Below are 26,857 nucleotides of genomic sequence, written 5' to 3'. Positions count from 1 at the left end.
GAAGAAGAAGAAGAAGAAGAAGAAGAATACCTAGGATTACAATAGTGTCCTGGCAGCTTAGCTGCCCGGACCCTAAAAACCCTTCAACGGGGAGAAAGTATCTGAAAGTACTTTGCTCATATTTACATTTCACTGCATGTTGTAACCAGACTAACCCTTTCTTTTCTTGAGAAAGGTCTGGTGAGCGAGACTATATCCGGACTGGTTCCACACATGTCAGAGAGATGTAATAGACTAATGTTATTAATATGTGTCGACCATTTTAAGATCATTGTATTTATTGGAGAAATGTTGGAAATGTAAAAATTCACCTTACAAAAACAAATAAGTCCATCTTCATACCAATCTCATAACCAGATGGTTTTGTAAACTATATTCTGATTGTTCCCTCAGAGGTTTATAGTGTTCTTCTTGATTCTTCTTGACTCCTTAAATCAGTGGTGTACGGTAGTTAGGGTGGGCCCCAGTGCTCATTATTATGACGGGCCTTTGTGCCAGGTTTTGCATCTAAAAAGCTACCATATATTTTCTAGTATTGTACAACATCAACATACATATTACCAATCATCACTTCAAATCTGTATATGACAAAAATATCACATTAAAAAAAGAAATTATGCATTAAATGGACTTTTTAAATCGTTAATTGATAGTTTATATAGTTTCTGTCAAATGAACACATAATTTTGCAATGGATTGCGACTGACTTTTCTGAAAAGAAAAAAAGAAACTGACAGAGATAGGGTTGTCCTCTCGAGGGCCTGTGTAGCAGACAACAGCATTTTATTTTAACGTGTTCTTTGAATACAGGCCTATTGCTGAGGTGGCAAGTTGAATCACTCATAAGGGCCCCTTCTCTGCTCTAGACACAACAAGCCCCCAACCGCTCTCTCAACAGGCCCCCCAACCGCATGGGCCCCCGTGCAACCACACTGCCTGCACCGTTTATATTTATGAAAGATGGCAAAAGACACAATGAAGAAAAAACAGGACTACCGTAAAACTTATGTTAGTAGCCCGGGCTATTATTTGCTTAAATCGCTGACCTCAGCAGGCCTTTATTTTGGACAGGCCTGTAATTCCTTTTACACAAAACTGTTGCTCAGTGAAGAATATGAATAGGATCAAATTGTTATTTAAACCAGTATGAATATTACTTGTATAAACTAGAAAAGCACTCAGAGAGAGCAGACTTCCGCCAAGCAGCTCGGATTTCCCGCCATTTTATTATTTTATCCACTTCGCTTCAACCAATCACCACCAAAATTTTATCATCTGTTCCTTGTCCCATTATCAACCTTTCCTATCCAAATCTGTTCAGAACTTTTTGAATTAATTTGCAAACAAACAGACAGACAAACAGACCAAAACATAACCTCTTTGGCGGAGGTAAAAATTTGGCTTTGAATAACAAATTAGTTATGCGTTATGTTATGACACTTGTTTCACAGCACCCGAGGACAACAGCACCCAGCATACTGACACAACACCACTTTATCGTGTTAAAACAATCCTCACAACTTGGATTCATTTCTCATGGAAAACCCTTCTGATTCTTTTAATGGGTGGACTCTTACAGACTGTGAGTAACTCTCAGGTAATCGAGGACTGAACACTTATTCTGACTTCATGACATTTCAGAGGAAGGGGGTCACCACTTGTTTTTGTCGTCGTGCCATTAAATCTGAATTAATTACAGTTTTCTATGGTGCTTATCATTTCAGTAAAAAGGAAATCAACCAAGCTAACAATGTGTAGCGTCTCCACAGTGACAAAAGATTAAACATTTATATTTGTAAGCTTCATCTAACCAGCTACACCTCAAAAAACTAATATAAGAATGAACTGCGTGGCAACCAGACCGGCCTCTAATTGAGACAGGCCTTTATTTGCAGAAATGTGTAGCTACACCAGGCTGGTAAAAGGGACTGGGCTTTTAATTGTTACATCAGGACATTCTGCTGGTTAAGACATTAGGACTGTACATAAGCTTCTGTTTAGTTATTTAAAAGTAACAAGAATAACAGAGAGCATTTATTTTTAAATTAAATGACGGTAAGGGCCGGTAGAAGGCTGCTTATCCAGCCGCCATTAAACTCAAAGAAGAAGCTGATGATGACGTAACTACGTCGTGTCAACGCTGTCGCTCGTTTGATGACGTAGGCTCAGATCGCAGCACTAACGAACAGAAAATCTCCACAGCAACAGCAGATAACTGAGTTATTACCTTCTGTTACAGTCAACAAGCTTCGTGTTTAATACGCATTCCCTTTTATTTTAAGGTAAGTGTTTCGGACTGAGTTATTTTTAATTTCTATCTAATTTATAATGGTAAAGTTTAATTCTCCCCCGTCTAGACATTAGCATCACAAGCTAACGTTAGCATTAGCAGGCTAACTATAGCAACGTTACCCAGACTACGAGCAGAAATCCTGACTTTACAGGATGTTAACTAAACGTTAACGTTTACTCTCACTGCCCCTCGAGTTGAGTGAAGCTAAGGTCTAATGTGTGTTTTGTTGTCAGTCTGGGAGTCGACAAATCAGAATCAAGATGTCGTACATGCTACCACATCTCCATAATGGCTGGCAGGTTGACCAAGCCATCCTGTCCGAGGAGGACCGAGTCCTCGTTATCCGCTTCGGACACGACTGGGACCCGACGTGTATGAAAATGGACGAAGTTCTCTACAGCATTGCTGAAAAGGTTTGATGAGTGTCTGATTGGGCCTGTAAACTGTGTGTGTTGTCACATTAGCATCATTAGCTTCCCCCTGCTAACTTAGAAAGCTAATTAGCACTACACAGATGCAGCTACAGAGGCTAACCAAGACTTTTGTAACCTTATATTTCAGCACAGTGTGTTTTGTTGTATCACACATTACACAGGTTTGCTGTCAAGTGATATACTAAAGTGTAAAGATCTGACAAGAACAGACTGATACGAAAATAGCAGCTCAGCTGAGGGTGGAAATTAAATAATATGATGATAACACAGAAGTTAGGGCTGGGCGATATATGACCTTAAAATAATATCACAATATTTCAGGGTATTTTTGGGACACAGAGATTCTTGCTGAAATGACAAATTAGTAAAAAACAAACAAACAAACAAAAAATGTATTATCAATGTAAGAAAATAAAATTGCACCAAAATCAGTGATGTAGTTTCACAGTTTGCTTCAAATATTAAGTAAAAACTAAACTGATCTCTCATTTCTTTAGTTTGTGAACAACAACAGTAACTCAGAGTGAGATTCAGATTCTGTTACAATATTAATAGTTCAACTAAATCAAATCTACCACTAATTCCACATTTAAACAGCTTCCACACACAATAAATGTCCCCTGGGATCTATATATTGATTGATTGATTATTTTTATTTATGTGTCATGCACAAAGTGCCCAACCCTCATGGGTTTATAAGACACCAAAAAGAAAGTACAGTTGCAGTGTACATTATTATTATTATTATTTTTTTTTTCATTTCATACATAATTACAGCCCTATATATATAAATCAACAGCTGATTTCCTTCTTTGAGTAAAATCCTAAATGACTGAGTTGTTTTTTTTCCCCTGGACCTTTATGCTCTGCCATTTCTCCTCTAACCATCAGCTGTAACCTGTGACAGGCTGTTATGATACAGTCACATATATGGAGTTTATTCACGTACGTTTCCATCAGCAAAGGTTTGTGACAGAATCAGAGAGGAGAGGGAGAGACACTGTGCTGCTGCCAGAGGAGCCGCTGAATGAGTTCCCTCTGAGCGCTAAGAGAAGGAAAACATTCAGGACGCCACAGTTAGAAATCCCAATATTGTGATGACACTGCTCTGAACTTACAAATAACATTCTGCCTCAACTGTATTAATAAAGTTTTAGAAATGCTTGCTGGTATAATTCACACATTTAGCTGTTAGGGCCAACAGGAGCGTTACAGTTTACAGTTTCAGTGTTGATTTTTACTGTCTGTTGAATGAATGCAAGGTTTCATCACTATTTTAATCACAGTGTTTGCTGCTGTTGGCAGTTTGCTGCTGATTTTATAACTAAGAGTCTCATTACAGTAGGTTATGTTTGGAAGTCTCACTCTCAGGCAGCAGTTTGTAGAGCGTTTTCATGACATCCTGCCCAAAGCTATAAGGCTGTTAAAAAAGCTGAGGCATCACAGTCATTTAAGTTTTACTCTTTGTGAAGCTTATTTAAGCTCGTCTGTTTCTCACACCAGCACACTGAAAAGGTGAGACACTGCTGGGAAGGAAAAGGAGGTTTGTGGTGGTCCATCAACAGTATGTTTAGCACTGGAACACTTCTTACACTGAACGTTTAAATGTAGGTTAACAACAAAAATAAAAATCAATAGTCCAAGAGAATTGTTGTTTTTTGAAATCCAGAAACAGATCTTTCCCTGTTTTGTTGTTGTGCTTGTCGTGTTTAATGCGTTGCTATTCATAAAGATGTGATTGTGATAATATTCTTCCTTCATGTGTTCTTTACAGGTGAAGAATTTTGCAGTCATTTACCTGGTGGACATCACAGAAGTGCCTGACTTCAACAAGATGTACGAGTTGTACGACCCCTGCACCGTCATGTTCTTTTTCAGGTAAGACACTCGATGTTTAGATTAGGGATGCACAATGTGGATTTATTCAACCAATCCTGATAACCAATAATTATTACCTGCTTCTTATGGCCAATAACCGATAATCTCAGGAGACAACAGTTCTGACTCTTCATACCTGCCAACATTAGGCTGTGTCTCACACACACGCAGCCAGAGAGAGACGGCTAACTGTAGCATCACATGGTTAGCGGTTATTAATAAGTGTAACAACAGAGTCAAGCCTTTTAAAAGCTTGGTGTTTGATTTTATCCGCTGCTGCTAATTAGCTTGTGCTAACACTCTGGAGTCGGTCCTTCAGTGCTGCGTCTAACCTGTGTCAGGTAGTCGGAGATCAGACTCTTGGTGCAATCCTGTTGTCTTCCTCTGGAACTCTGAAAGACGTCCACACCGCAATGTGTTTTGCCCTCTGGACAGCATGCTGCAGCTGTTGTTTTTCTTCTCTGTGTGTATTGGTGGCTCACAAACCAAGTTTAAACGTGTATCACACCCACCACGCCAATGAAAGCAGCCTGGCTTCGTATTATTGCCGCAATTTATCAGCTATAATTTTAATTATCAGAATACTGCATAATTATAAAATGTCCCATTATCAGCTGATAATTTATCGGCCCGATATCTATCTTTCATCCCTAGTTTATATTTCAGCGTCAGTGTAAACGTTCCTTATTATGATGTAATCTAAATGAACTCAGTCGCTGTGTTTTGGTGTTTTTCAGGAACAAACACATCATGATCGATCTGGGCACCGGCAACAACAACAAAATCAACTGGACGATGGAGGACAAACAGGAGATGATAGACATTGTTGAGACAGTTTACAGAGGAGCGAGGAAAGGACGAGGTCTGGTGGTGTCTCCAAAGGATTATTCAACTAAATACAGATACTGAGCTTATTTTTTCCTTTTTCCTCCTGATGTTTTGTGACATGACTCAGAGACTGCGAGTTACAGAATATCTTTTTCAACATTTTTGTTTTTGCCAGTGACACAGGACAATATTTTTCGTCTTCATGATTGTGTTGCATAATTGTGCCATTTGAGTGTAGATTAATGTTTTACTAGTTTCCTCAATAGAAATGTTTTTTTTAAACTGCATTTGTGGGAAGCGGGTGCTTCAGAAACCAGACACAGTGTGAAAGTCCTTTTATTTAAACACTCAAATAAACATGGATGGATATTTACATATGGCAGGTTTTTGCTGCAGGGCTGGTCAGTCGCTTCAAGATGTCATTTCAGTGTCAGTATGATCCAGATTTGGAGATCCCATGTTTTTCTATCGAGGATCAGCTGATCCATCTGATGTTTGTGTCGGTTTTTTAAAGCAACATTGGGTGAGATCACCCTGATCCAGGTGCCAACTTGTCATGATTACCAAATCCAGATAACCAGTGCTACATGTCGCTGTAGGCGCCACCGAGGAGAAGGAAATGGAGATCTTTGAGATTATTACTCGGAGTACGTTTTTTCTGAATTTGTTTTATTAGTATTAGCAGCTATCAGTAGATCCCAAACTCCATCACTAATCAAACTGTGACATAAATACACTCCTCACCATGCATCAACCACACATTTACACCACTGCACTTCTTAAAACCTGATAACCAAAATACAAATTGAGAATACCGACATCAGTGTCACCCTGAGTGCTTTACTTTCCCTCTGATCATTTCTGTACCTTGTAAATATACTGTCTTTGTTCCTCTTTTTAAACTGTCTGATATCTTTACTTCTGATTTCTTCACTCAGTGTGTTCCACAAAATCACCCCACAAACTGATACACACACTTTTAAGTGGTGCGAAAACAACGTTTCAAATTTAATCTACCTCCTAAAATATCATATACTTTATGATAACACTTTATCAAAGTAACTGTTAAACAAATCAAGTGCAAAATAGAAATGAATGTAAATGTATTTGACCAATTAAAAGTTTAATAATGTTTTGCATCTGAAATCCTGAAATCTGCAGGCATCAGGATAATCCAGATTATTAGTATTTTTTGGATCAACACTATCCCAATCTTACTGGAAAGATGGAACAACATACACAAGATCTGATCCAGATCAAAACCAGGAGTGGATTACATGATCTAATCTGATTTCAGAATCCAGTAAGATTACTTGTGAACAGCTGGGCCTCGGGCAGAGAACGATCAGGATCTCCCAAAACAACCTCAAAAAATTTCTTGAGCTCAAACTCTAAACTGACTGAAGATCAGAAAGGAAAGTGACATCACACATTTGGTATACCTAGTGACATAATTCCAGAGAGTGTACTTCCCATAATCTCCATCAGGTGGTGCCAGAGACACACGACAGGAATCAGCATCATTGATCACACAGTTGATATCCTGAAGACTCAGATCGTTATTTACCACTGATGAGATTAATTAGTCCGAAAGTTTGTCCAAAAACACAAAAGCAAAGTGATGCACCAGATTTAGCTTTTTGCTGGTTTCCATCTGCAGTCAATGGAAAGGCAGACACAACACTAGCTCTACTAATTCAGTTCAATTCAGTAGAACTTTTCTTTATACTGCAGGAAAGTCTTGTGCCAGAGAATGCTTCAAGTACAGTAACAGCAATTAATGTTCACAAACCAGTAGCGACCAGCACAACCAGTGAGTTCCCTGGGTCAGGGTCACACTCTGGGCTCAGTTTTAAAACAATAGAACATTAAATATCAGTCAAAATATACAAGGTATACAAGATATAAAGAGATATAAATATGCAGTTTGTACACTGTGAGCATTTTAAACAAATACAATGCACGTGCAATAAACAAACAAATCAATAGAGTGCAGAAGCAATAATGACCATAATGGAAACGAGCCCAACAGATGTGATGGTGCACGAACAGCTGATGTGTTGTGTCTGCTCTCTGTTGGTCACTGTGTGCTGGAAGTACATCATAGTACACAGAACATTAGAATAAATAGTGTATGAATATGAAGCACATTAAATATGGAGGCTGCATGTACAGCTGTTCCACAGTGAGGCTTGTTCAGGCTGCTGCTGTCAGTGAAGATGCTTAAGAGATAACAGAATATTATGTACAGCACAGTCTATAAATACTCTCACACAGCTAACACTGGTGATTGCGTAGTAACTGCTGGGTGCTGCGGTGACACTGACAGAAGACATTCACATATGTGAGTTAACTGTTCATGAGTGTGACGTCCTGTGGGGATAAACACTGTGTGTGTGTCTGCATGCTCTGCCCTGTAGCGCCCGTCAGAGGGGACACGGTAACATACGTTTTTGGACGAAGTGCGAAGTGTCTGTGATGAACAGTGGAGATCCACCCAGGGAGGTTCTTTTCCTGACTCTGTGTATCTCACAGCGACATCACATTTTAGGGATCTGAATCCTGCACCAGGTTGAGTATATGTGTAATATTTTGACATGGTTGTGGAAGGACATTTTCCGGCGACGTTTTAATAACAGTTTTCAAATATTTTATCAACGCTTTTTTGGATATTTTCATAATATTTTTTGGACTTTTTAAACATTTTTTTCAGACATCTTATGAATATTTTTTGGACATTCCATCAACATTTTTCAGCCATGTTAATGATGTTTTGTTTTTTTTGCTGCAATTTCCTTTAATATTTAAAGTCAGTGACAGAAGTGTAACCTTTGACCCTGTCGTCACATTGGTCACCGACGTGGAGGACTCCAGCCATGAAACTTTGCAGCCTGAGGGACGTGCACCTCCCCAGATATGTAACTGCACGTCACAGTGACGCAGACCTCCTGTCTGTCTCTGTAAGCTGAAGCCATTTCCCTCAGTGGAAACAAAGCTTTGATTTACTTTAATTTCACAGATAAGAAACAATAAATTGTGAAGACAATAAAGCCTCCACTAAAATAGCATTTTAAGTCTTGTGTGTGATTTATCCTGGCTTCATATGAGCAGAGGAAATCTCTGCTAGCTGCTAGGCTAATTTATACAATGTAAAATGCCATAGGCTTGTGCTAATAACGTTAGCATATTGTATTTGTTTGGAAAACGTGTTTAGTATCAGACAGTCGTTTTGTCAGTGAACCTTGTGAGTTGTAATGGAGCCAAATTTTGTAATGTTACCTTTGTTAAATGTTGCTGTTGTCCCTGGCTTCATATGATAAAAGGAAAAAGTCTGCTAGCTGCTAGGCTAATTTATACAATGTAAAATGCCATAGGCTTGTGCTAATAACGTTAGCATGTTGTATTTGTGGGGAAAATGTGTCCAGATAAAGACAAGTGTTTGTCTGTGAATGCTGTGAGTTATAGTGAAGCTGATTTGTGTTTGAAACTGTCTCTATTAAGCCATGTTTAATGTGTGTTTGATGTGTGTTTGATGTGTGTTTTGAATCAACTAAACTTTACAGCACTTCACAGAAACCTCCACCACCCACTAGTGTTTTGGAGGTGTAACTGCAGAGTGACACAGACACACCAGCGCGCAAGTATAAATGCTCACGATGGCGTAGGCTACATGCATAGGCTCGACATAGAGCTGATGCACAAGTCTGCCTTCAGGAAGCACAGAGCACACGACTGGACACGTAGGACCTGGATTATCCTGCATGAGTTGTGTGAAAGTTTGCAAACAGATGTTTTGATATAGTTTTGCAGTTGTTAGACTTTGACCCTGATCACTTTAGTTCATGAAGAATATTTGCCTTTTTTTGAATCTCCATTCCCCGAAAAACAAAGTTTTCTTCATAAATTAAAGGTAACACAGCATGAATGAATAACTAATATATTGTGGATGAAGTGTTCCTTTAATGCCTGGTTAAACAGTCATGTGTTTTCATAGGAAATGGTGCCAAGTCATGAGTACTCTCTCTCCAGCCACGGTAACAAAGCAGGTTAAGTAAAACAGGCCTCAGTTATTTCACTGGGTCTTTATTTTCCTCACAGTTTTCAGCAGTTATCCATCAACGAGAGAATGACAGAAATACTGAGTGAAATGAACATAGTCAAAAAAGGAGGAGCGAGGAAGCAGAGGGTGAAGGAGTTGGAGGGAGTGAGAGAAGGATCCGTAGAAGAGTCTCATTAATATCGGTTAGCTGTCAGCTCCATCTCTTACAGCTCCTTATGACCAGACACCACACGCTGCACGGGAGACAGAGTCCAATTTGTTGAGTGATAGATGAGGTGAAAGGGGACAAATTCTGTCTCTCTCAGTCTATTTCAGTGTGTGTGTGTGTGTGTGTGTGTGTGTGTGTGTGGACCGAGGACAGAGGGGGATCCTCTCCAGAGTAAATAGCCTGACCTCTTCACCTCTCCTGAGTGAGACAAGTTGGGACTCACTTGGGATAAGAACTCCTCTCTCAGAGTCAGTGTGTGTGTTCACTTTGCTGTTGTAGACAACTCACTGTCCTGTATGTCTCTGCTGTTAAAGATGAAACGCTCCCTCCCAGCTCTCAGCGGATCACCGTCTGGTTGCCTCAGAGCTCAGGCCACAGAGAGAGAGGAGGAGGAGAAGTTGGGGATGGCTGAACAACAGCTGGCGGCTGACAGGAGGTGAGGGAGGAGAGAGGAGGCCAATAACCGCTGTGGCTGCTGTAAAAACAAAACGCTCTGACCACACTTGGCTGCTCGTGAGTAAAACCCACATAATCTCTAAAATATCAGATTTTCACAAACCAGAAAAATGTTGTGTTTTTAGGTCGAGTGCCATTTTTTAAACATAACAATATGAAAGCTGGAGCGACAGGCTGACCTCACTGTTATGGTGTGTGCACTGGCAAACGTGAATGTATGTCAGTTCAAAACTAGAATCACTGCCCCGTGGTTGTATGACTCCGCCCACCAGTCCCATGGTTGTGCGACTTCCTTGTCTTTTGACTACTCAAAGTGCTTTTTACACGACATTACATTCACACACTGGCGGCTGAGGTTGCCATACATGATGCCACCTGCTCCTCAGTAACCATTCACATGCTCTCACACACTGATGGAACCATCAGGAGCAACTTGGGGTTCAGTGTCTTGCCCAAGGATGCTTCGACATTGATCGAAGCATTGGATCGAACTGCCAATCTTCCAATTGGTGGACGGCCCACTCTGCCTCTGGAGTCACAGGTCCCCTGGTGTCCTTGAAATATCATGTTTATGAGAATGAGGTCACACTGACCTTAACCTTTGACCACCAAACACTACTTCGGTCATTGTTGAATCCAGGTGAACGTTTGTGCCAAATTTGAAGAAATTCACGAAAGGTGTTCTTGAGATATTGCGTTCACAAGAATGAGATGGATGCAAGGTCACAGTGGCATTGACCTTTGACCGCCAAATTCTAGTCAATTCATTATGGAGTCCAAGTGAACGACTTGACCTTTGACTTATGACCAATCTAACCAGTTCATCATTGAGTCCAAGCGAATGTTTGTGCCAAATTTAAAGAAATACCCTCAAACTGTTCTTGAGATACTGTGTTCACAAGAATGAGATGGATGCAAGGTCACATAGACTTGACCTTAACCTTTGACCACCAAAATCTAATTAGTTCATCCTTGAGTCCAGGTGAATGTTTGTGACAAATTTGGAGAAATTCACTAAAGGTGTTCTTGAGATATTGCATTCACGAAAATGAGACAGACAAGGTCACAGTGGCATTGACCTTTGACCGCCAAAATCTAGTCAATTCATTATGGAGTCCAAGTGAACTACTTGACCTTTGACTAATGACCAATCTAACCAGTTCATTGTTGAGTCCAAGTGAATGTTTGTGCCAAATATGAAAAAATACCCTCAAACTGTTCTTGAGATATTGTGTTCACAAGAATGAGATGGATGCAAGGTCACATTGACCTTGACCTTTAACCACCAAAACTAATCTGGTCACTGGTGAATCCAAGTAAACGTTTGTGCCAAATTTGAAGAAATTCCCTCAAGACGTTCTTGTGATATCACGTTCCCGAGAATGAGACAGACAAGCTCACAGTGGCATTGACCTTTGACCGCCAAAATCTAGTCAATTCATTATGGAGTCCAAGTGAACAACTTGACCTTTGACTTATGACCAATCTGACCAGTTCATTGTTGAGTCCAAGTGAATGTTTGTGCCAAATTTGAAGAAGTACCCTCAAACTGTTGTTGATATATTGTGTTCACAAGAATGAGATGGATGCAAGGTCACATAGACTTGACCTTTGACCACCAAAGTCTCATCAGTTCATCATTGAGTCCAGATGAATGTTTGTGCCAAATTTGAAGAAATTCCCTCAAAGCGTTCTTGAGATATCGTGTTCACACTGATGGAACAGAAGCACATGGACAGGCGGACTGACAACCCATAACCATAACGCCGTGGGCCACGGCTATCTTCGGCGTGGGATTATAAGGAACAAATCTTTCAGTGTGTATAGACGAAGTTGAGGACCTATAGACACGCCCTCTACGCCCCCCATGTCCCTTCCAGTTACATTAACCTACAGTCTGACATGCTTTTGTCTCTGTCTGGCCCGTCCCCTCAGGGCCTGAGTACACTGTTTACTGTACCGTTGGCCTCATATAGAGCGCGGGGCCAAAGGCCGCCTCCATTGGTCCATTATAATTCACATTATCATGCATTGTTGTTCCCTGTTACTGTTAATCAGCTCAGCCTCGGGGGGAAGGAGAGGTCTGGACGACTAAAGGTTACTGGGAAACTCCCGTCTAGACACATATGGAGACATGGCGGGATGCACATGACAGTGTGTGTCTGTGTAGAGAGGAAGTGGAGTTGTGTGTCTATAGACTCTATAGTGAATGTGCACACTCACCCCCAAAGCTGTGGTAATCCAGGATCTGTTTTCAACTGATAGTGTGTAAATGATGGTGCAGCAGCAGCAGGCAGGCAGGGCACGAGGATCATCTGGGTGCCAGGGGGAAGACATGCTGGCATCCCTCCATCTTCGCTCTCTGGCTTCCCTCCCTCCTCCTCCTCTAGTCTGTCACTGTCCATGTGTGTGCCCAACGTGGGGGAAGGGTGAGGGGAAATTGCCAATTTCTGGGACACCCCACCCCCCCAGCCCTGCAGCTTCCCCTATTGGCACTGATACAGACACACACATATACGCTAACAATGTGTTAACCGTCGTCCCTTTACCCAGTAACCGTGGAACTCTGCGTCACATCTCATTTTGAGCCAATGGCTCCTGAAAGTCGGCCTCAACGTCAGCCTGAATCATCACCGTGAGTAGGTCAATGTTGCCTTGTTTTAGCTTGGACGCCTAAAACAAAGCTGTGGAGCCCTTGTCACAGAATTTGAACGTAGTGTGGTCGCTATTTTGGCCCCAAATTCAAACAGTACCAATGAACAGTTGCTGGGTATCTCAGGAGGTACAAAAGCCCTGTTTCCACCAAGCAGTCCAGTTCAGTTCAGTTCAGTTCTGTCTCCACAGTAAAAGTTGTGGATGGTACCAACAGAAGCGTTCCTTAGCGTCCCCATGTTTGGTCCCCCCTCTGTTGGGGTACCTAGCACACAGATCTGGTACTAAAAGGTGGAGCTGTGAACACTGCAGTCTGATTGGTCAGTAGAGGACGGTCACTCTGCTCAGGGCTGAGTTGTGTCTGGTCTTGAGGCTCATGTAACCACTGTTCATACTGTGGAGAGTCTCGCATATATTAGTAAGTGTTATAGTTATAGTAGTGTGTGTTCATATGCACAAACTGTACACATTGATCCTGTCAGCTGATCTCCAACAGTCAGTATGTTTACATGACATTAAAGAAAGTCGATTTATTGTGTCAGTCCTACTAAAACTGAACTTTTGAAATTCATGTAAACATGTCAGTCCAACTGAAATCGTACTAAATCATATTCTCAAAGTTGGACTGACACACCCAGATAATGTGACTGGTCGTAGATTGGTATAAGTAAAAATATCTGTGTTGATATAACATATTATATAGGTTCTGACAATATTTAACTGTTTCTGTATATCTTTAATAGCGTATGGTAGTCGGCTCAAGTTATTAACGTGTACTATGGTGGCATAAGGATGTTTAGTGCTCATGGCAAAAGGAGAGTGTAAATAACTTGTGTAGAAGACGACGTGAAGTTTGTGCTGATCTGGATCGTATTAAGTTTTTGACTATGTTATGTCGTGTTTAAGTTTAATAATGGGTAATACGTGAGAATATATAGAAATAGGACATACAGTCGGTAGTGGACCGAACACGATCTAATTTGGAAGGACTTGGCCTGTCGTTGTGGGTTTTATTGGATTCTTAGTAAACCTCGCTAAACTTTCTCCCTGCCTCATGTGAGTACTGTGGATCTCCAGAAAAGGAACAGAAACATGAGTCAAAACTGAGACACCTCACAAACTCAGTGGCCTACAGAAGTGAACTTTGGTATGTTGAAACGACCACTGTGGTAGTTGAATTCCTCCTGCATGTATACAGTCAATCAGACCCAAACTGGCCGAGGCGCTCTGAACATGCTCCACAGTTTTGACCCTGAAGTCCAATAGCATTAAATGTGTAAGAGAAGAAGAAGCCGGTAACAACATGGAGAAATCTACATCCAGAGCCGTGACTTTTTGGACGGACCAAATGTACAGAGCTGTAAAGTTGTCCACCATGGTAGCAGTTAGCTGCTAGCTGACCGTAGCTAACTTGTTTGTCCATTGTTTGGTCTGTGACGTAATAGGTCAACAGGAAAAAGGTCCAATACTAACAAGCTGAAAGGGGGCATATCTCCACCTATCGTAGAGGAGTCGCACATACTTGGCTCAATAAATGGATTCCCCTCCCGTGCTTGTATACTGGGACAAGGACAGTAGACCAGTTAAATGTCCTCGTCCAGCTGGGATTGTAGCTCCACTTCACTGTGCACGTAAACGTACTGAGTGTAAATCTGTGACCTCGTTCTTGGATGTCCTTCAATTTACTCACCCCTTAAACTCCATCTCTGCTCTTTGGTTATATCACAGACTCTTCACGTAACCGACACCCCACAGGGAGCTATCAGGACTCATCTCTCTCTCGACAGCTTTCATTCCCTAATTCCTTCAAAGGGAATGCCGTTTGAGGAACATGATGGAGAGATACTGTTGGATATTCTGAGAGGAGAGGTGGTGAGAAAAGGCTTATCGCCAAACTCCTTCTGAATCGAGATCTGATTTATTCATCTGATCTATTTCCTTCTAAGATCTGCTCAGTTGCGTGGGCTTTAGGGTGGGTTTGAGTTTTGTCCCTGTGGGAGAATTACTCAGAGTAAATGAAGAACTGCCTACAGGTTGGTAAAGATTAACTAGAGCAGATGTTTCATGGTGATAATATGCCGAAACAAACACACAAAGCCTGCGCCATTAACGACCCCCGCCTGCGTCCTGTCATAGATGCTGACACACTTAGCAGCCGGGTGTTTTGTTGGTTTAATTCCCTTCTCTTCCCCTCCTTGCGTCTGCCTTTTACTCCACTTAGGGACCTGTGACTAAATGGATTTGCATCTCTCTTCCTGCATCATTCCCAAAGGATGTCGTCTCTCCATCTGCAACAGAATGAAGGGTCTATTTAACTTAACTGAGACAGATAGCAGCACACAGAGGAGGTGTGTTTATGCAGTCTGTGACACTGCTGACGCTGATGTGTCGTACAAACGCAATGAACAAACACGTGTGGATCACACGAGCCCCGGTACTCTGTGCATTCACCTCCATTCATGGCAGACGCTTCCATTCAGAGGCTTCAGGCCCAATTAGCACCTGCCCCGTCCTCGCAGGAGGACCAGGCCTCCTGCTGCACAGGAGGTGTGACGCTGAGAAGTGCTCCAGCTGAACCAACAGGACCAGCACACAAACGAACATACACACACACACACACACACACACACACACAGGCTTGACGGGGAAGACTCCATTTTATCTGTACCCCATCACTTGCACACACTCTGTGTTAACTGTCGCACTCTGACAGACACTGTATTTGAACGTTGTATTTGAGGCTGGTCATGCACAATGAAATATGACTTGTTTCTACAAGACATGTGTTTCTCTGTTGACACACAACCAAGCGGCAAACTCACGCTGTTAAAATTAAGACTCGCATGCAATGATTCCTTACAACTTGTTTTCTGTGTTCAAAAACGTAAGTGTCTTATTGTAGCAGACACATGTAGGTCATGTACCTGAAAATATTAAATATGTAGGTGAAAGAATGAAAAGTAAAAAATGTTACAGTCATGGGGACTCTCTCCTGTAATGTCTTCTGCGACTCTGGAGGAACTTTGAGAGCAAAGTAACCCTGATGATGTCATTAGGGTTATCTTATCTTGGGAAAAGAGACTTCAGTTTTTCAATTAAAGAACTGCATTACAAACTGTCAGTATCAAGTTGTGTTATATTTTAGTGTAGCGCCCGCCCAGCGTTTTTGGAGACTGACTCACACCATGTATGATTTTCACTATTCCTTTTTAACGCATCTTTGGACGTCCCCCAACCAGAGATGGGCAAAAATACATCAAAATGTATTTTGATACAAATGACAAAATACTCCTCAAATAAATGTATGTCTCGGTCGGTCGGTCCACAAAGTTTTTCATGAATAACTCAAAAAGTCCTTGACCAAAAATATTGTTACATCCAATATTATAAGAATGTGTAGCCTATTATTTTTGTTTTTTGATTCGTGGATAAAGTATTTTGAAATTTGAAATTACTCCACTCAAAAGTGTTTTGTTAGAAATTACATTTGCTTTTTATCGGCCTTATCAAATACAAATTAGAAAATACTCAAATGTAATTGAAATTCGTATTTTAAATACAAGTAATAGAAATACTGCCCATCCCTGCCCCCAACTTACCGTCAGTGAACTGGTTAACTGATGTATCCCCTTAATGTTTTCACCTTTTATTACAAACTGCATATTGACCAGACATTTTTTTCATTTTAATAAAGACAAAGCTTTTTGTTTGATTACATTTTGTATACCTGATCAATACTTCATTGATGGTGAGTGAAGCGGAGTTTAACCTGAACTGACCGTAAAGTGACACGTGATCCTTACCCCTCAACAGCATGCTGGAATATATTGATGTGAATATGATGATAATCAGGCCATATGATCGCTGTGATGTTCATGACGAGGAGGAACAGGCTGCTGATGAATTCATAATGATGCCGTGATGACAACAGTCATTCTATCAATACTGACGCTACAGTCGGTGTAGGGTCAGATAGAGTTTCTGAGCTCCCAGCCAACCAGCCGATACATTATCTGCTTCACATACTGTGAGTTGATGACATGACCTTTGGGGGTAACAAACAACCTCAACGGGAAGGACGCTTTTCTGCAGATTGGAGTCACAACACAGAGGAAGAGGCTAAAAATGTAGAAGGCAAGTTCTGGACTCGTTTCTGTGTTGCAGTGATTTGGGGTCGCCTATTGTATCAATAAACATGACTGATGAGTTGCATTCATCTATTTGTTCACTTTATGATGGTTAATTTAACTAAAATCAGTTCTGTTCCCGGGAGGTCTTTGCTCCCGCTCTCCCTGCCTAGGCTTTCAATGCAGGCGCATTGAAGGGCAGGGAGGTGTGCTCTCTCCCTGCCGTAGGCTTTCCTCATATGCGCATGGACAGGCAGAGGGGTTTGCTCTCTTCGTCTTAGGCTTTCTGCGTAGGCCCAAGGAGAGGCAGAGAGGGCCCAGAACAGAGCCATACCACCAAATATAAACCAGCCAAATGGAAACAGTCATTCATTGACTAAAGTGGTCCTGACTGAATTAAGATCAGGTGGGTTTGGGATGATGATTTGGTGTATGATGGTCTAAATGCTGTTTCACCATTTTTCTTTGCAAAGATAGCATTTAGAAATTTACAAATATTTAATATTCAGACTACATATCAGCAGTTTCTAATCAGATTCAGCTTGGTTTTTGTTGACCCGTTCTCAATTCAAATTCAGCCAATACTGCTGCTGGATCATTGATATCCACATCAGACACCAACGAAAAACAGGCATCCTTTTGCAGCGGTGTGATCCACCACTGGACAGGGCCAGTTTGAAACGCCACCGGACAACAATGTAATTTAAGGGCGTGGAAAGTCTCAACAGACTAAGTGGAAGGGGTCATGGATGGATCCAACAACACTGAACTTTGACCCAGGAGGCCAGTGTGCACTTCCCGTATGAGAATAGAGCCAAACCTTTTTTTTTTTTTCCTAAACCTAATCACGTGCATTTGTTGCACATAAATACAAGGTGTTTGACCTACGTGGTAAGTTTATTTTGACAGAGACTGTTCGTGTGTCGGTTATATGAAGAGTCTGTGAAATAACCAAAGAGCAGAGATGGAGTTTAAGGGGTGAGTAAATTGAAGGACATGCAAGAACGAGGTCACAGATTTACACACAGTACGTTTACGTCCACAGTGAAGTGGAGCTACAGTTCCAGCTCGACTTCGGCCCAGTATACAAGCACGGGAGGGGAATCCATTTATTGAGCCAAGTATGTGCGACTCCTCTATGATAGGTGGAGATATGCCCCCTTTCAGCTTGTTAGTATTGGACCTTTTTCCTGTTGACCTATTACGTCACAGACCAAACAATGGACAAACAAGTTAGCTACGGTTAGCTAGCAGCTAACTGGTACCATGGTGGACAACTTTACAGCTCTGTACATTTGGTCCGTCCAAAAAGTCACGGCTCTGGATGTAGATTTCTCCATGTTGTTACCGGCTTCTTCTTCTCTTACACATTTTATGCTATTGGACTTCAGGGTCAAAACTGTGGAGCATGCTCAGAGCGCCTCGGCCAGTTTGGGTCTGATTGACTGTACACATGCAGGAGTCACATGATCTGGGTGTGTTAGTCTGACTTTGAGAAATTCAATTTAATGAGCAGAATCTGTACATTTCCTATGAAAACTGAAGTTTATTTTGAAAAGACACAATGCATGCAACAGGCCAACCCATCCTCACTGTGACCTCGTCACATGTCCACGTTTGGTCATGGACTTTCCACGTCCACATATGACGTCCAAGGTACCCTGGGTGTGTTGGTTGTTGACGTTCTGGGACACCGTGTCAACTTCAGCCTGTTACATGCATTGTCTGTTTTCAAAATACACTTCTGTTTTCACAGGAAATGTACAGTTTGCATACAGTCTCTTTCAAAATAAAAGCAATATGTCGGTGCAACTTAAATTTACTTTTTGTTGTCCTTCAACTTTAGGAAAAAAGAACATCCATTTTAGAATCTTACGGGACGTGAACACCGCTCTCTTGGGTGAAAGTCGGTGTTTGCTGGACGCATCCACCACCAATCCCACCCACCCTAGTCAGACTTTCGCCACTTTTACTTTTGTTCTTATCCTGCCATGTTTCCCCCTGACGCTGCCGGGCGCTGATAAACTATAATGGCAACCGTCTGGGTATCATGCCGACGTTAAAAGACACCTTTTTTTGTTGGTTTCTGACGCTGCAAGTCACTTCCCAAGCACCGAATTTAGATGCCTTGGGAGTGAGACCGGACTCAACAGGCGGAAATTGACATGGCGTCTCATAACGTCAGCAACAGACACACCCAGGATGCCTAGCACACAATATGTAGATGTGAAAGTCCACTGACCAAGCGGTGATATGTGACAGGTTGAGAGTGAGAATGTGTTGTTTCAGACAGTCCGTCAGTCTAAACTGTGTGTCTTTCTGCCCTGCAGTGAAACAGGAAAGCTAAAATCTTTTGCATGAGGCTGTAAATTGATGCCACAGAGTATGAGCTCCTCGTCTGCTCAGCTGAAATATGTTGCTATTTTCCTTCAGAAGCCCCAAAGCTTCAGTTGAACCCAATTTCTTATCACACAATCCCCATCGCCCTCTCTCCCTGGCCGTCTTCATCCCTCTTCCTCCTCCTCCTCCTCCTTGTTCACTGTTTCCTAATCTCTGCTCCTCTGCCTTTACATCATTTCTCTCCTCCCGTTAGAGCCACTGTCCCCCTACCTGCCTGCCTATACTGGTACAGCCCCCTCGCTCTGCCTCTGTCAATGTATTTTGCCCTTATAAGGAGAGAGCTCAGGCAGACTGTACTAACCGCGTGAGCTCCACGGGGGTGTTGCAGGGGCAGGGAGACCACAGCGACTGTATCGGCAGGGTGAGATGGGAGGAGGAGGATGGAGGGGTGCTGGGGGGGTGTTGAGCTACCACACTTCTGTTAATGACTCCAAATAAGACGCCAGAAATAGGCACAGGGGGGATGAGGTGGGGTGAGGGAGGAGAGGAGATTGGATGGTGAGGAGAGGCAGGTGGATGTATCTGTGAGAGGGGATGCTTGTATGTCAGGTTGAGGTAACGTTACTAAGAGACAGAACGCTTCCCAGAAACATTTACCACTCTGATAATATACATTTACAAAGCTCTCATTTTCTCCATCCTGACGCTGCGAGTAGTGTCTGCATGGTGCCAGCTCACCAGCTGCCCACATACTCATCGATATGGAAGTGTAACATTTAGCTGGTGAGAGTCATGGAGGGAGAGTGTGGGCTTCAGTGCGGACGTCTGTGGTGCAACGTGACTGGTCCAGGCTTCAGATGTTCTGTCCTTTGATGAGAGGAATGAGACGCCTTTTGACTGGTTGAACCTGGTCGTACAAAATAATAACTGATCTAGCATCACACTCTAATAACATTGATGATGTCCATCATAATCCTGATGTTCTCCAGATGTCTCTAAGGCTGAGCCCAGACATCCTTCTGAGGAAGCTCATTTTGGGCACTTGATCGCATTCTTTCAGTCACTACCCAGAGCTCATGACCATGTGTGAGGGCTGGGACGTACATTGACCAGTAAATCGAAAGCTTTGCCTCTCAGCTGTTTGAGATCGTGGTGGTGATCTCACACAGTTTTAATAGCATTTAGCCAAAACTAAAATGTGTTAGGTTGTGTCCCGCTCTCCCCTGTATGTTTAGGCTTTTACCATTTCCTCTCAACCGTCACTTGCAACCACAGAGATTGTTGTTCAACAAAAGTTACACAGTCTCACTTTAATGTAAATGAAGCGGCAGAGGCAGATGGCCGCCCACCATACAGTCTGGCTCTGCTCGAGGCTTCTGCCTCTTAAAAGAAAGTTTATCCTTTCTACTGTAACACAATGTGCCTCCTCTTGGTGGGGATTTGTTTGAATTGTCTGTAAATTAAAAGAGTGATCCAGACTTGTTTGTACGAAATGTGTCTTGAGATAACTTTTGTTATGACTCGGCTCGATATAGACTCAGTAAAAATGGACTTGACTTAATTGATTCAAGATTTTTAATAATGTTGCTTGATGCTTTAAGGCCCTGACACACCAAGCCGACAGTCGGCCGTCGACCAAAGTCGGGCTGTCGGTGAGCGTCTGTCGCCCTAGTTTTTGCGGCGTGTCCTGCACCGTCTGCACTTCGGCGGCGGCTTTTGGGCCAATTGAGCATGTTGAATCGGTGGCGGAGCTTGTCAGTGAGAGAGATCACTCTGATTGGCTGTTCAGGTTTTATTTCCTCGCCCCTGTAGCGAGTGAATCTGCCTGTAGTGAAACCGGGGCTAACCGGTGCTTCCTCCTCAGGCTCCACTTCACTCAGCTGCCCCACAGACCCGCTGCTTCTTCACACTTTAACCTGAATAACAAACCGGAGCTAGCTGGGAGCGGCTAGCGGAGCGTTAGCCGCAGCATGACCGGAGGGAAGCACAGCCAGTTAGCCTCCGCTAGTCTCTGAGCTAGCCCCGGCTCTCCGTTTGGATCCAACCGGAGCACCGAGCCCTGGTTTGTTATTCAGGTTAAAGTGGGAAGAAGCAGCGGGTTTATCGGGCAGCTGAGTGAAGTGGAGCCTGCGGAGGAAACACCGGGACCGTCTGGATGTAATAGTCCGTGGAGGTGCTGCGGTGCTCGGCTGCACAGATAGGAAACCCCTCGGCTGACAGGATGTACCACTCTCTCACTCTGCTCTCTCTCACGCAGACGCAGAATGTATGTGCTACTTGGCTGTCGGATGTAGTCCGTGTAGTGTGTTCAAATGCAACTGACACAGGGCGACGTGAGGCGACGTAGACGACGCAACAGTTGGCTTTCGTCGCCGCTAGTTCGTTGATGTCGATTTGGTGTGTCAGCAGTTTTAGAGGTTGTGTTATGCTTTGCTTACGGTGCTGTGTTGTGTGCTGGTGTTATGTGCAGTACATAAGTGACTGATTTGCAATAAGTTTGTGTGAAGCATGTGTTTTTATGCTTTTATGGTGTGTGCTTAATTTCTTCTGGACTATTATTGTAAGGCACTAATACTCCTGGGTCCAAGACAAACATCCCTGAGGGGACAATAAGATATATCGTATATTGTATCATATCGTGACTAAACTTATTAAAGAAAGCCTGTCCCATCAAACGATCTACTTTTGTAATCCAAAAATGTGTAAACATCTGGCACTAAAACAGGACATTTCTGTATGAAAGCCTCCTGCTCTGAGCTTTGATTTTCTCACCCCGAGTTCCTCTTTCACTGTGTTTCACCTTAATGGTACTGGTGCACTTTACCTCTCCTCATAATTCATAAAGCCTGCCGTTATAAACTTATCTGAGGACTCACAGGCTCACACACACACCACATGCAGTCTCTGCCATTCATGCAACCACAAGCAGGATGGGACAACTGACCTAAAAAATAATAGACACTGTATAAATAATCCAAAGTGCTGGTTGGCAATAATGCTCAGGTATTAATATTTCAGCTTAAAAAAGACCTCCATATCCTCCATAGCAGGCCGGGTGTTGAGGAGACTGCTTGTCCTCCTTTTCACCTCATAATCAATATGGACAATCAAACTGAAAATGCTGTTTCACAGCTGATACGATGATAAAGGAGAATTTAGAGTGTTACATTTATCAGATAGAGAGCGTGAAGCAGAGTTAATGAGCAGCTTAGCAATCATTAATTCATATTGATGTACTGAGGGACTGTGTACAGTAGGTTTCTCTGGAGGCAAACTTTCTCTAGAAGCTTATGCAAATTGACTTACTCACCATCCTCCCTCAGTATCCGTGGATACCACTTATTTATTCATTTTGGTCTCCTTCACTGCAGAGCCGCTGTCTTTCAGAGCAGGTGATGATCATGTGTCTCAGCCGGGGTCTGCGGTATCTGCCTTTCAGTCTGACACACACACACATTCTTCTACTTCTGTCTTTGTGAGGACCCTGATTGACATGATGCATTACCTAACTCCTTAACTTAAGGGACTGTTCCTTACTTTTGAGGGGGTGGAGGTGCAAAAAGTGGAAGGAATGTTAATAATTTAAGCAATGAGGAGGGATTTAAGTTTATATTTTGATTCAGGGGAGGGGCTTACAATTTTAAATGGTTGTATTTTGTAGGGCTGCCCCCCCCCCCAACAGCCGACCAAAGGTTAGTCGACCAGAGAGGTCATTAGTTGGTAAGATTTCATTGGTTGCTTAGTTGCAGAAAAACAAACAAACGTGAAACTGCATTAGGAGCTGCACCTTGTCAAAATAAATCCAAACCTATATGACTGGACCACGTGTGACTTTAATTTGAAAGGACAGACACAGGAAGTGTCCACGCTCAGCAGTCAGACAGGACTCAGCCCTCGTATGTTGTATTTATTTTAGCACAAATTTTTGAAGAAAATGTTCCTTCCAATTTTTTGTGATTTTCCTTCCAAATGTTGGTGAAATATTTTGGTGATTTTTTAATAAAACATGCAAATTTTGGCTATAATTTGTGTTTTTTTTTAAAGAAGGAAAACATGCCTTAAAAATGACATCATGTATCATAGTCAGAAACTATAAAAACAGAAATTATTTGCAATGGTCCTTGGACGTATCATGTGCGACAATTGTTTCTATCAGAGAAAAAACAGACCCTAACCTTGACCATCACAACTAAATGCCTAACCCCAACCCTTACCTTAACCTTAAAGGGAAATTTCGGTTTATTTCAACCTGTCTCCTATCGTCCTAAATTTGTTTCAAGTGACTAGTGACATAAAAATAATAGTTAGCATGTTAGCCGTTAGCCTAGATACAGCCGGGGCGCATAGTAGCGTCAGACCTGTTAAAACATAAGTGAACGGGCAACCTTCAAGTGCAAAGTTAGTCCACTAAACAAGCTTTTTTTCCACAAAGACCGCCTCATATCGTTAGGATAAATGTCAGAGAACATATAGAAAACGACATGTAAACGTGTTGTCTTACCTTACCGGTGTGCTGCCATGTTTGTTTACCATCTAGCTCTGCTTTCCAAAGCGCGGCCGAAATATCGCGAGAACAAGCAGCGATCTAATACCGTGCCTGAAATCTCGCGAGAACAAGCAGCAACAGCTGGAAGGCAGAACCGGACAGTAGCCTGAAAAGTTCATTCATTTATTTTATGAAAGATTTATAGAATAATGGCTGACTTTTTGCCAGACTTCGACTTTGTGGAGGAGGAATTTGATTTTGCAGAGTTTGATGGCCGCCCTTATTTATTTGAGCCAGAATACACTGACGAAGAGCTTCGTGAAATTGAAGAACGGAGGAGGAGAGAGAGAGAGGCGCAACAGGTAGAGGACGAGAGAGGAGGAATGGCTGCTGCAAGGCTGCGTAGCTCTGGAGATTGGTGGTGTACCTGTGAATGCTGTGCCCCAGTGCCCACAGAAGAGGAATGCCTCTGTTGCAAGGAATGGGACCGGTTGCAGCCTTATTTTCAAGGTCTGGATGTGACCGAGGACGAGACACCTCCACCTGGAGTAGTATCCAGCTGGGCTTTATCTAGAGCTCGCGAGATTTCAGGCACGGTATGAGATCGCTGCTTGTTCTCGCGATATTTCGGCCGCGCTTTGGAAAGCAGAGCTAAATGGTAAACAAACATGGCAGCACACCGGTAAGGTAAGACAACACGTTTACATGTCGTTTTCTATATGTTCTCTGACATTTATCCTAACGATATGAGGCGGTCTTTGTGGAAAAAAAGCTTGTTTAGTGGACTAACTTTGCACTTGAAGGTTGCCCGTTCACTTACGTTTTAACAGGTCTGACGCTACTATGCGCCCCGGCTGTATCTAGGCTAACGGCTAACATGCTAACTATTATTTTTATGTCACTAGTCACTTGAAACAAATTTAGGACGATAGGAGACAGGTTGAAATAAAGCGAAATTTCCCTTTAACCTAACTGTAACCTGAACCCTGAAACTAAGTCATAACTCTCAAACAGGCCTATAGAAAAAAAAAACTTTTCAAAAATGTCCTCACAAATATGTTTTTTTGGTCCTCACTATGTATCAAGTACAAGTACACACACCCACACAACACACACACAGACAGAGAGACAGTGGTGTGAGTCCACCCTTAACAGCATACAGAACTGAATTTCACAGTGTGGTGAGATGTGAACAATTGATCTGTTGGCCTGAGTTCAGTTGGTCAGGAGGGTCGAATACAACGCCTCACATCAAAGATGATGTTTATTCACAGACAACAGGCAAAGCTCGCTGCCCTCTCTCCCCTTTCAAAGAGAACATCTGGTCCTGTGCATATCTGAGTCATTAGGGGTGGTGATACTTGCTACAACTGTGAAACTGGAGTATTTCATTGTTTGAAAGCCTTCCAGGTTCTGATGCACCGAGTAAATAAATAATCTCAGGCTATGTTGGAGTTCATTTCAAAATAAGACACTCAAAAGGCATCCTTGATCTTGTTGGTGGGACAAGACAACAGGAGACAGAGTCAGTTGGGCCACAGAGTCAAAACACTCCGCAGAAACCTCAGGTCATCATCAAAACCAACAGATGTCACTGTGACGTGCTGCTGAAGCGTCAGATTTCAGGACATGTCCTCAGGACCGACTCACTCAACAGACTGGCTGTCCGTATCAAAGCATTTCTTTACCTGACTGAAGCTGGACGCTCATTCAACATTTAGGGATCCAGATACAATCTCATAACAGACTGAGGTCTCACACCAGCTTCATAATAACCTCCCGCTCAATGGGATTCAGTGACTCATGACAAACTGCGTGACGCTGGTTCTCCTCCATCCCTCAGCCTCTTGTTCCAGCGTATTGTTCAACAGAAACAAACTGTTCTGTTCTATCTTTCATCTCCCTTTTATCTTTGTGGCGCTCAGTTGCCAGCTAACAGGAGAGAGTCAACCACTGCAGCACTACTTCCATGTTTCTGTGCATCTCTTCCTCTGTCATGGACTACAGATGGCACAGGTGCATTCTGGTATATGGAGTGTACTCAGTGTTATTTCTTGGAGACTATAATGCTTGAATATGTATGTATACTGACTTACTCATCTTGGATTTTGGCTCTAGTAGATCATCTTTCGCACTCCTGATGTCCTTTCGTCTTACATCAGGAGTGGTCATGCTTCCGCTGTTTTGGTGGCTGGGGTCTACTATGTGCTGGATGTCAATACAGTAGTTTTGCTCATTGTAGTTTCTGTAACAGTGTGTTTTTTATGGGGTGATGTTGTTAGCGCCACACCCAACCCCAAAGCTTTGAGGGCCAGTGTGCTGACTTTCATCTGGCTCCTCATCTGAGATCAGTGTGGTAATGTTGAGCCTAGCAGGAGCAGGGTTGTTAATGTATTAACACAGGGAAATTGAGGTAAAAACAAAACTACGTTTAATGTGTGCATGCGATGACGGGCTGCCTATCTGAAGTCTCTTTAGTAATGTCGGACAGTGTGTGGCGATGTGAAAGTAGCACTCAGAAGATCCACTTCTCAGACACAACCACAGAAACAGGAAGACCCATATTTATTGTTAGAACTTAAGCTCTTCGTCTGGTTTTCATTTCATTTTAGCAGACAGCGCAGAGCCTGAGTGAAGCCGTTGTTTCCATTATCAGCAACATATGTAAAGCTTTGTTCCATCTGATCTGAATTTATTGACAAATTAACATTTTTTAAGACAAGATGGTACAGTATGACAGAGTGTGAGCAGGGCACTGCTAGCTAACTAGTGACAACCCAGCTATGCTAAGTGGTTATATTATCAGCTACTGGCATGCTAGTGACCCATCATACACAGATTGGCCTAGTTGTAACCTCCAGTCATTTCTCATATCTAACCAAGGCCTAGTTTGCACTCTGCTAACCACCATAAACAGATGTCTGCACATGTTTACAGAATCTGTGGGCAAGAGGACAAAGATTTTGTATTGTAAGCGTGCTCAGCCTGTTCTCATTCCCAGGCTGTCAAATACTGCAGCTTTGTCATGCACCTTGATGTGTGACATGGACGTCAAAGGAAGGCAGCCTTTAGCGTCTCTATGAGATGCACCAGGC

General features: G+C 42.6%; 1 protein-coding gene and 2 long non-coding RNA genes across 3 annotated transcripts in view; 2 read left to right on the top strand and 1 right to left on the bottom strand.

The window, feature by feature from the left end:
• The first annotated feature begins 2,132 nt into the window (after nt 1-2,132).
• Nucleotides 2,133-5,806, top strand: txnl4a (thioredoxin-like 4A). The gene is made up of 4 exons (XM_050035595.1): nt 2,133-2,282; nt 2,527-2,706; nt 4,502-4,605; nt 5,343-5,806. Exons 2-4 carry the CDS (start codon nt 2,554-2,556, stop codon nt 5,512-5,514), a joined length of 429 nt encoding a protein of 142 aa, XP_049891552.1. The 5' UTR covers nt 2,133-2,282; nt 2,527-2,553; the 3' UTR covers nt 5,515-5,806.
• A 521-nt stretch (nt 5,807-6,327) lies between these two features.
• Nucleotides 6,328-26,857, bottom strand: part of LOC126384513 (uncharacterized) — a 173,663-nt gene continuing 153,133 nt past the window's right edge. Inside the window, exon 2 of the long non-coding RNA XR_007569297.1 lies at nt 6,328-8,560. This is a non-coding gene — a long non-coding RNA (uncharacterized LOC126384513). The remainder of the gene's footprint in view (nt 8,561-26,857) is intronic.
• The window catches only part of LOC126384510 (uncharacterized), a 250,992-nt gene continuing 237,136 nt past the window's right edge, over nt 13,002-26,857 (top strand). Inside the window, exon 1 of the long non-coding RNA XR_007569294.1 lies at nt 13,002-13,173. This is a non-coding gene — a long non-coding RNA (uncharacterized LOC126384510). The remainder of the gene's footprint in view (nt 13,174-26,857) is intronic.

The sequence above is a fragment of the Epinephelus moara genome, chromosome 22 (assembly GCF_006386435.1).
Source record: "Epinephelus moara isolate mb chromosome 22, YSFRI_EMoa_1.0, whole genome shotgun sequence".
In the NCBI taxonomy this organism is placed as follows: domain Eukaryota; kingdom Metazoa; phylum Chordata; class Actinopteri; order Perciformes; family Serranidae; genus Epinephelus; species Epinephelus moara.
This window is presented reverse-complemented; position numbering and strand designations above follow the sequence as displayed.

What these genes read in the sequence shown, in the direction of transcription:
- txnl4a (XM_050035595.1), top strand. Translation starts at nt 2,554, where the DNA reads ATGTCGTACATGCTACCACATCTCCATAATGGCTGGCAGGTTGACCAA. An exon ending in TCTACAGCATTGCTGAAAAG is followed by an intron (nt 2,707 to 4,501) that starts GTTTGATGAGTG and finishes TGTTCTTTACAG; the next exon opens with GTGAAGAATTTTGCAGTCAT. An exon ending in ACCGTCATGTTCTTTTTCAG is followed by an intron (nt 4,606 to 5,342) that starts GTAAGACACTCG and finishes GGTGTTTTTCAG; the next exon opens with GAACAAACACATCATGATCG.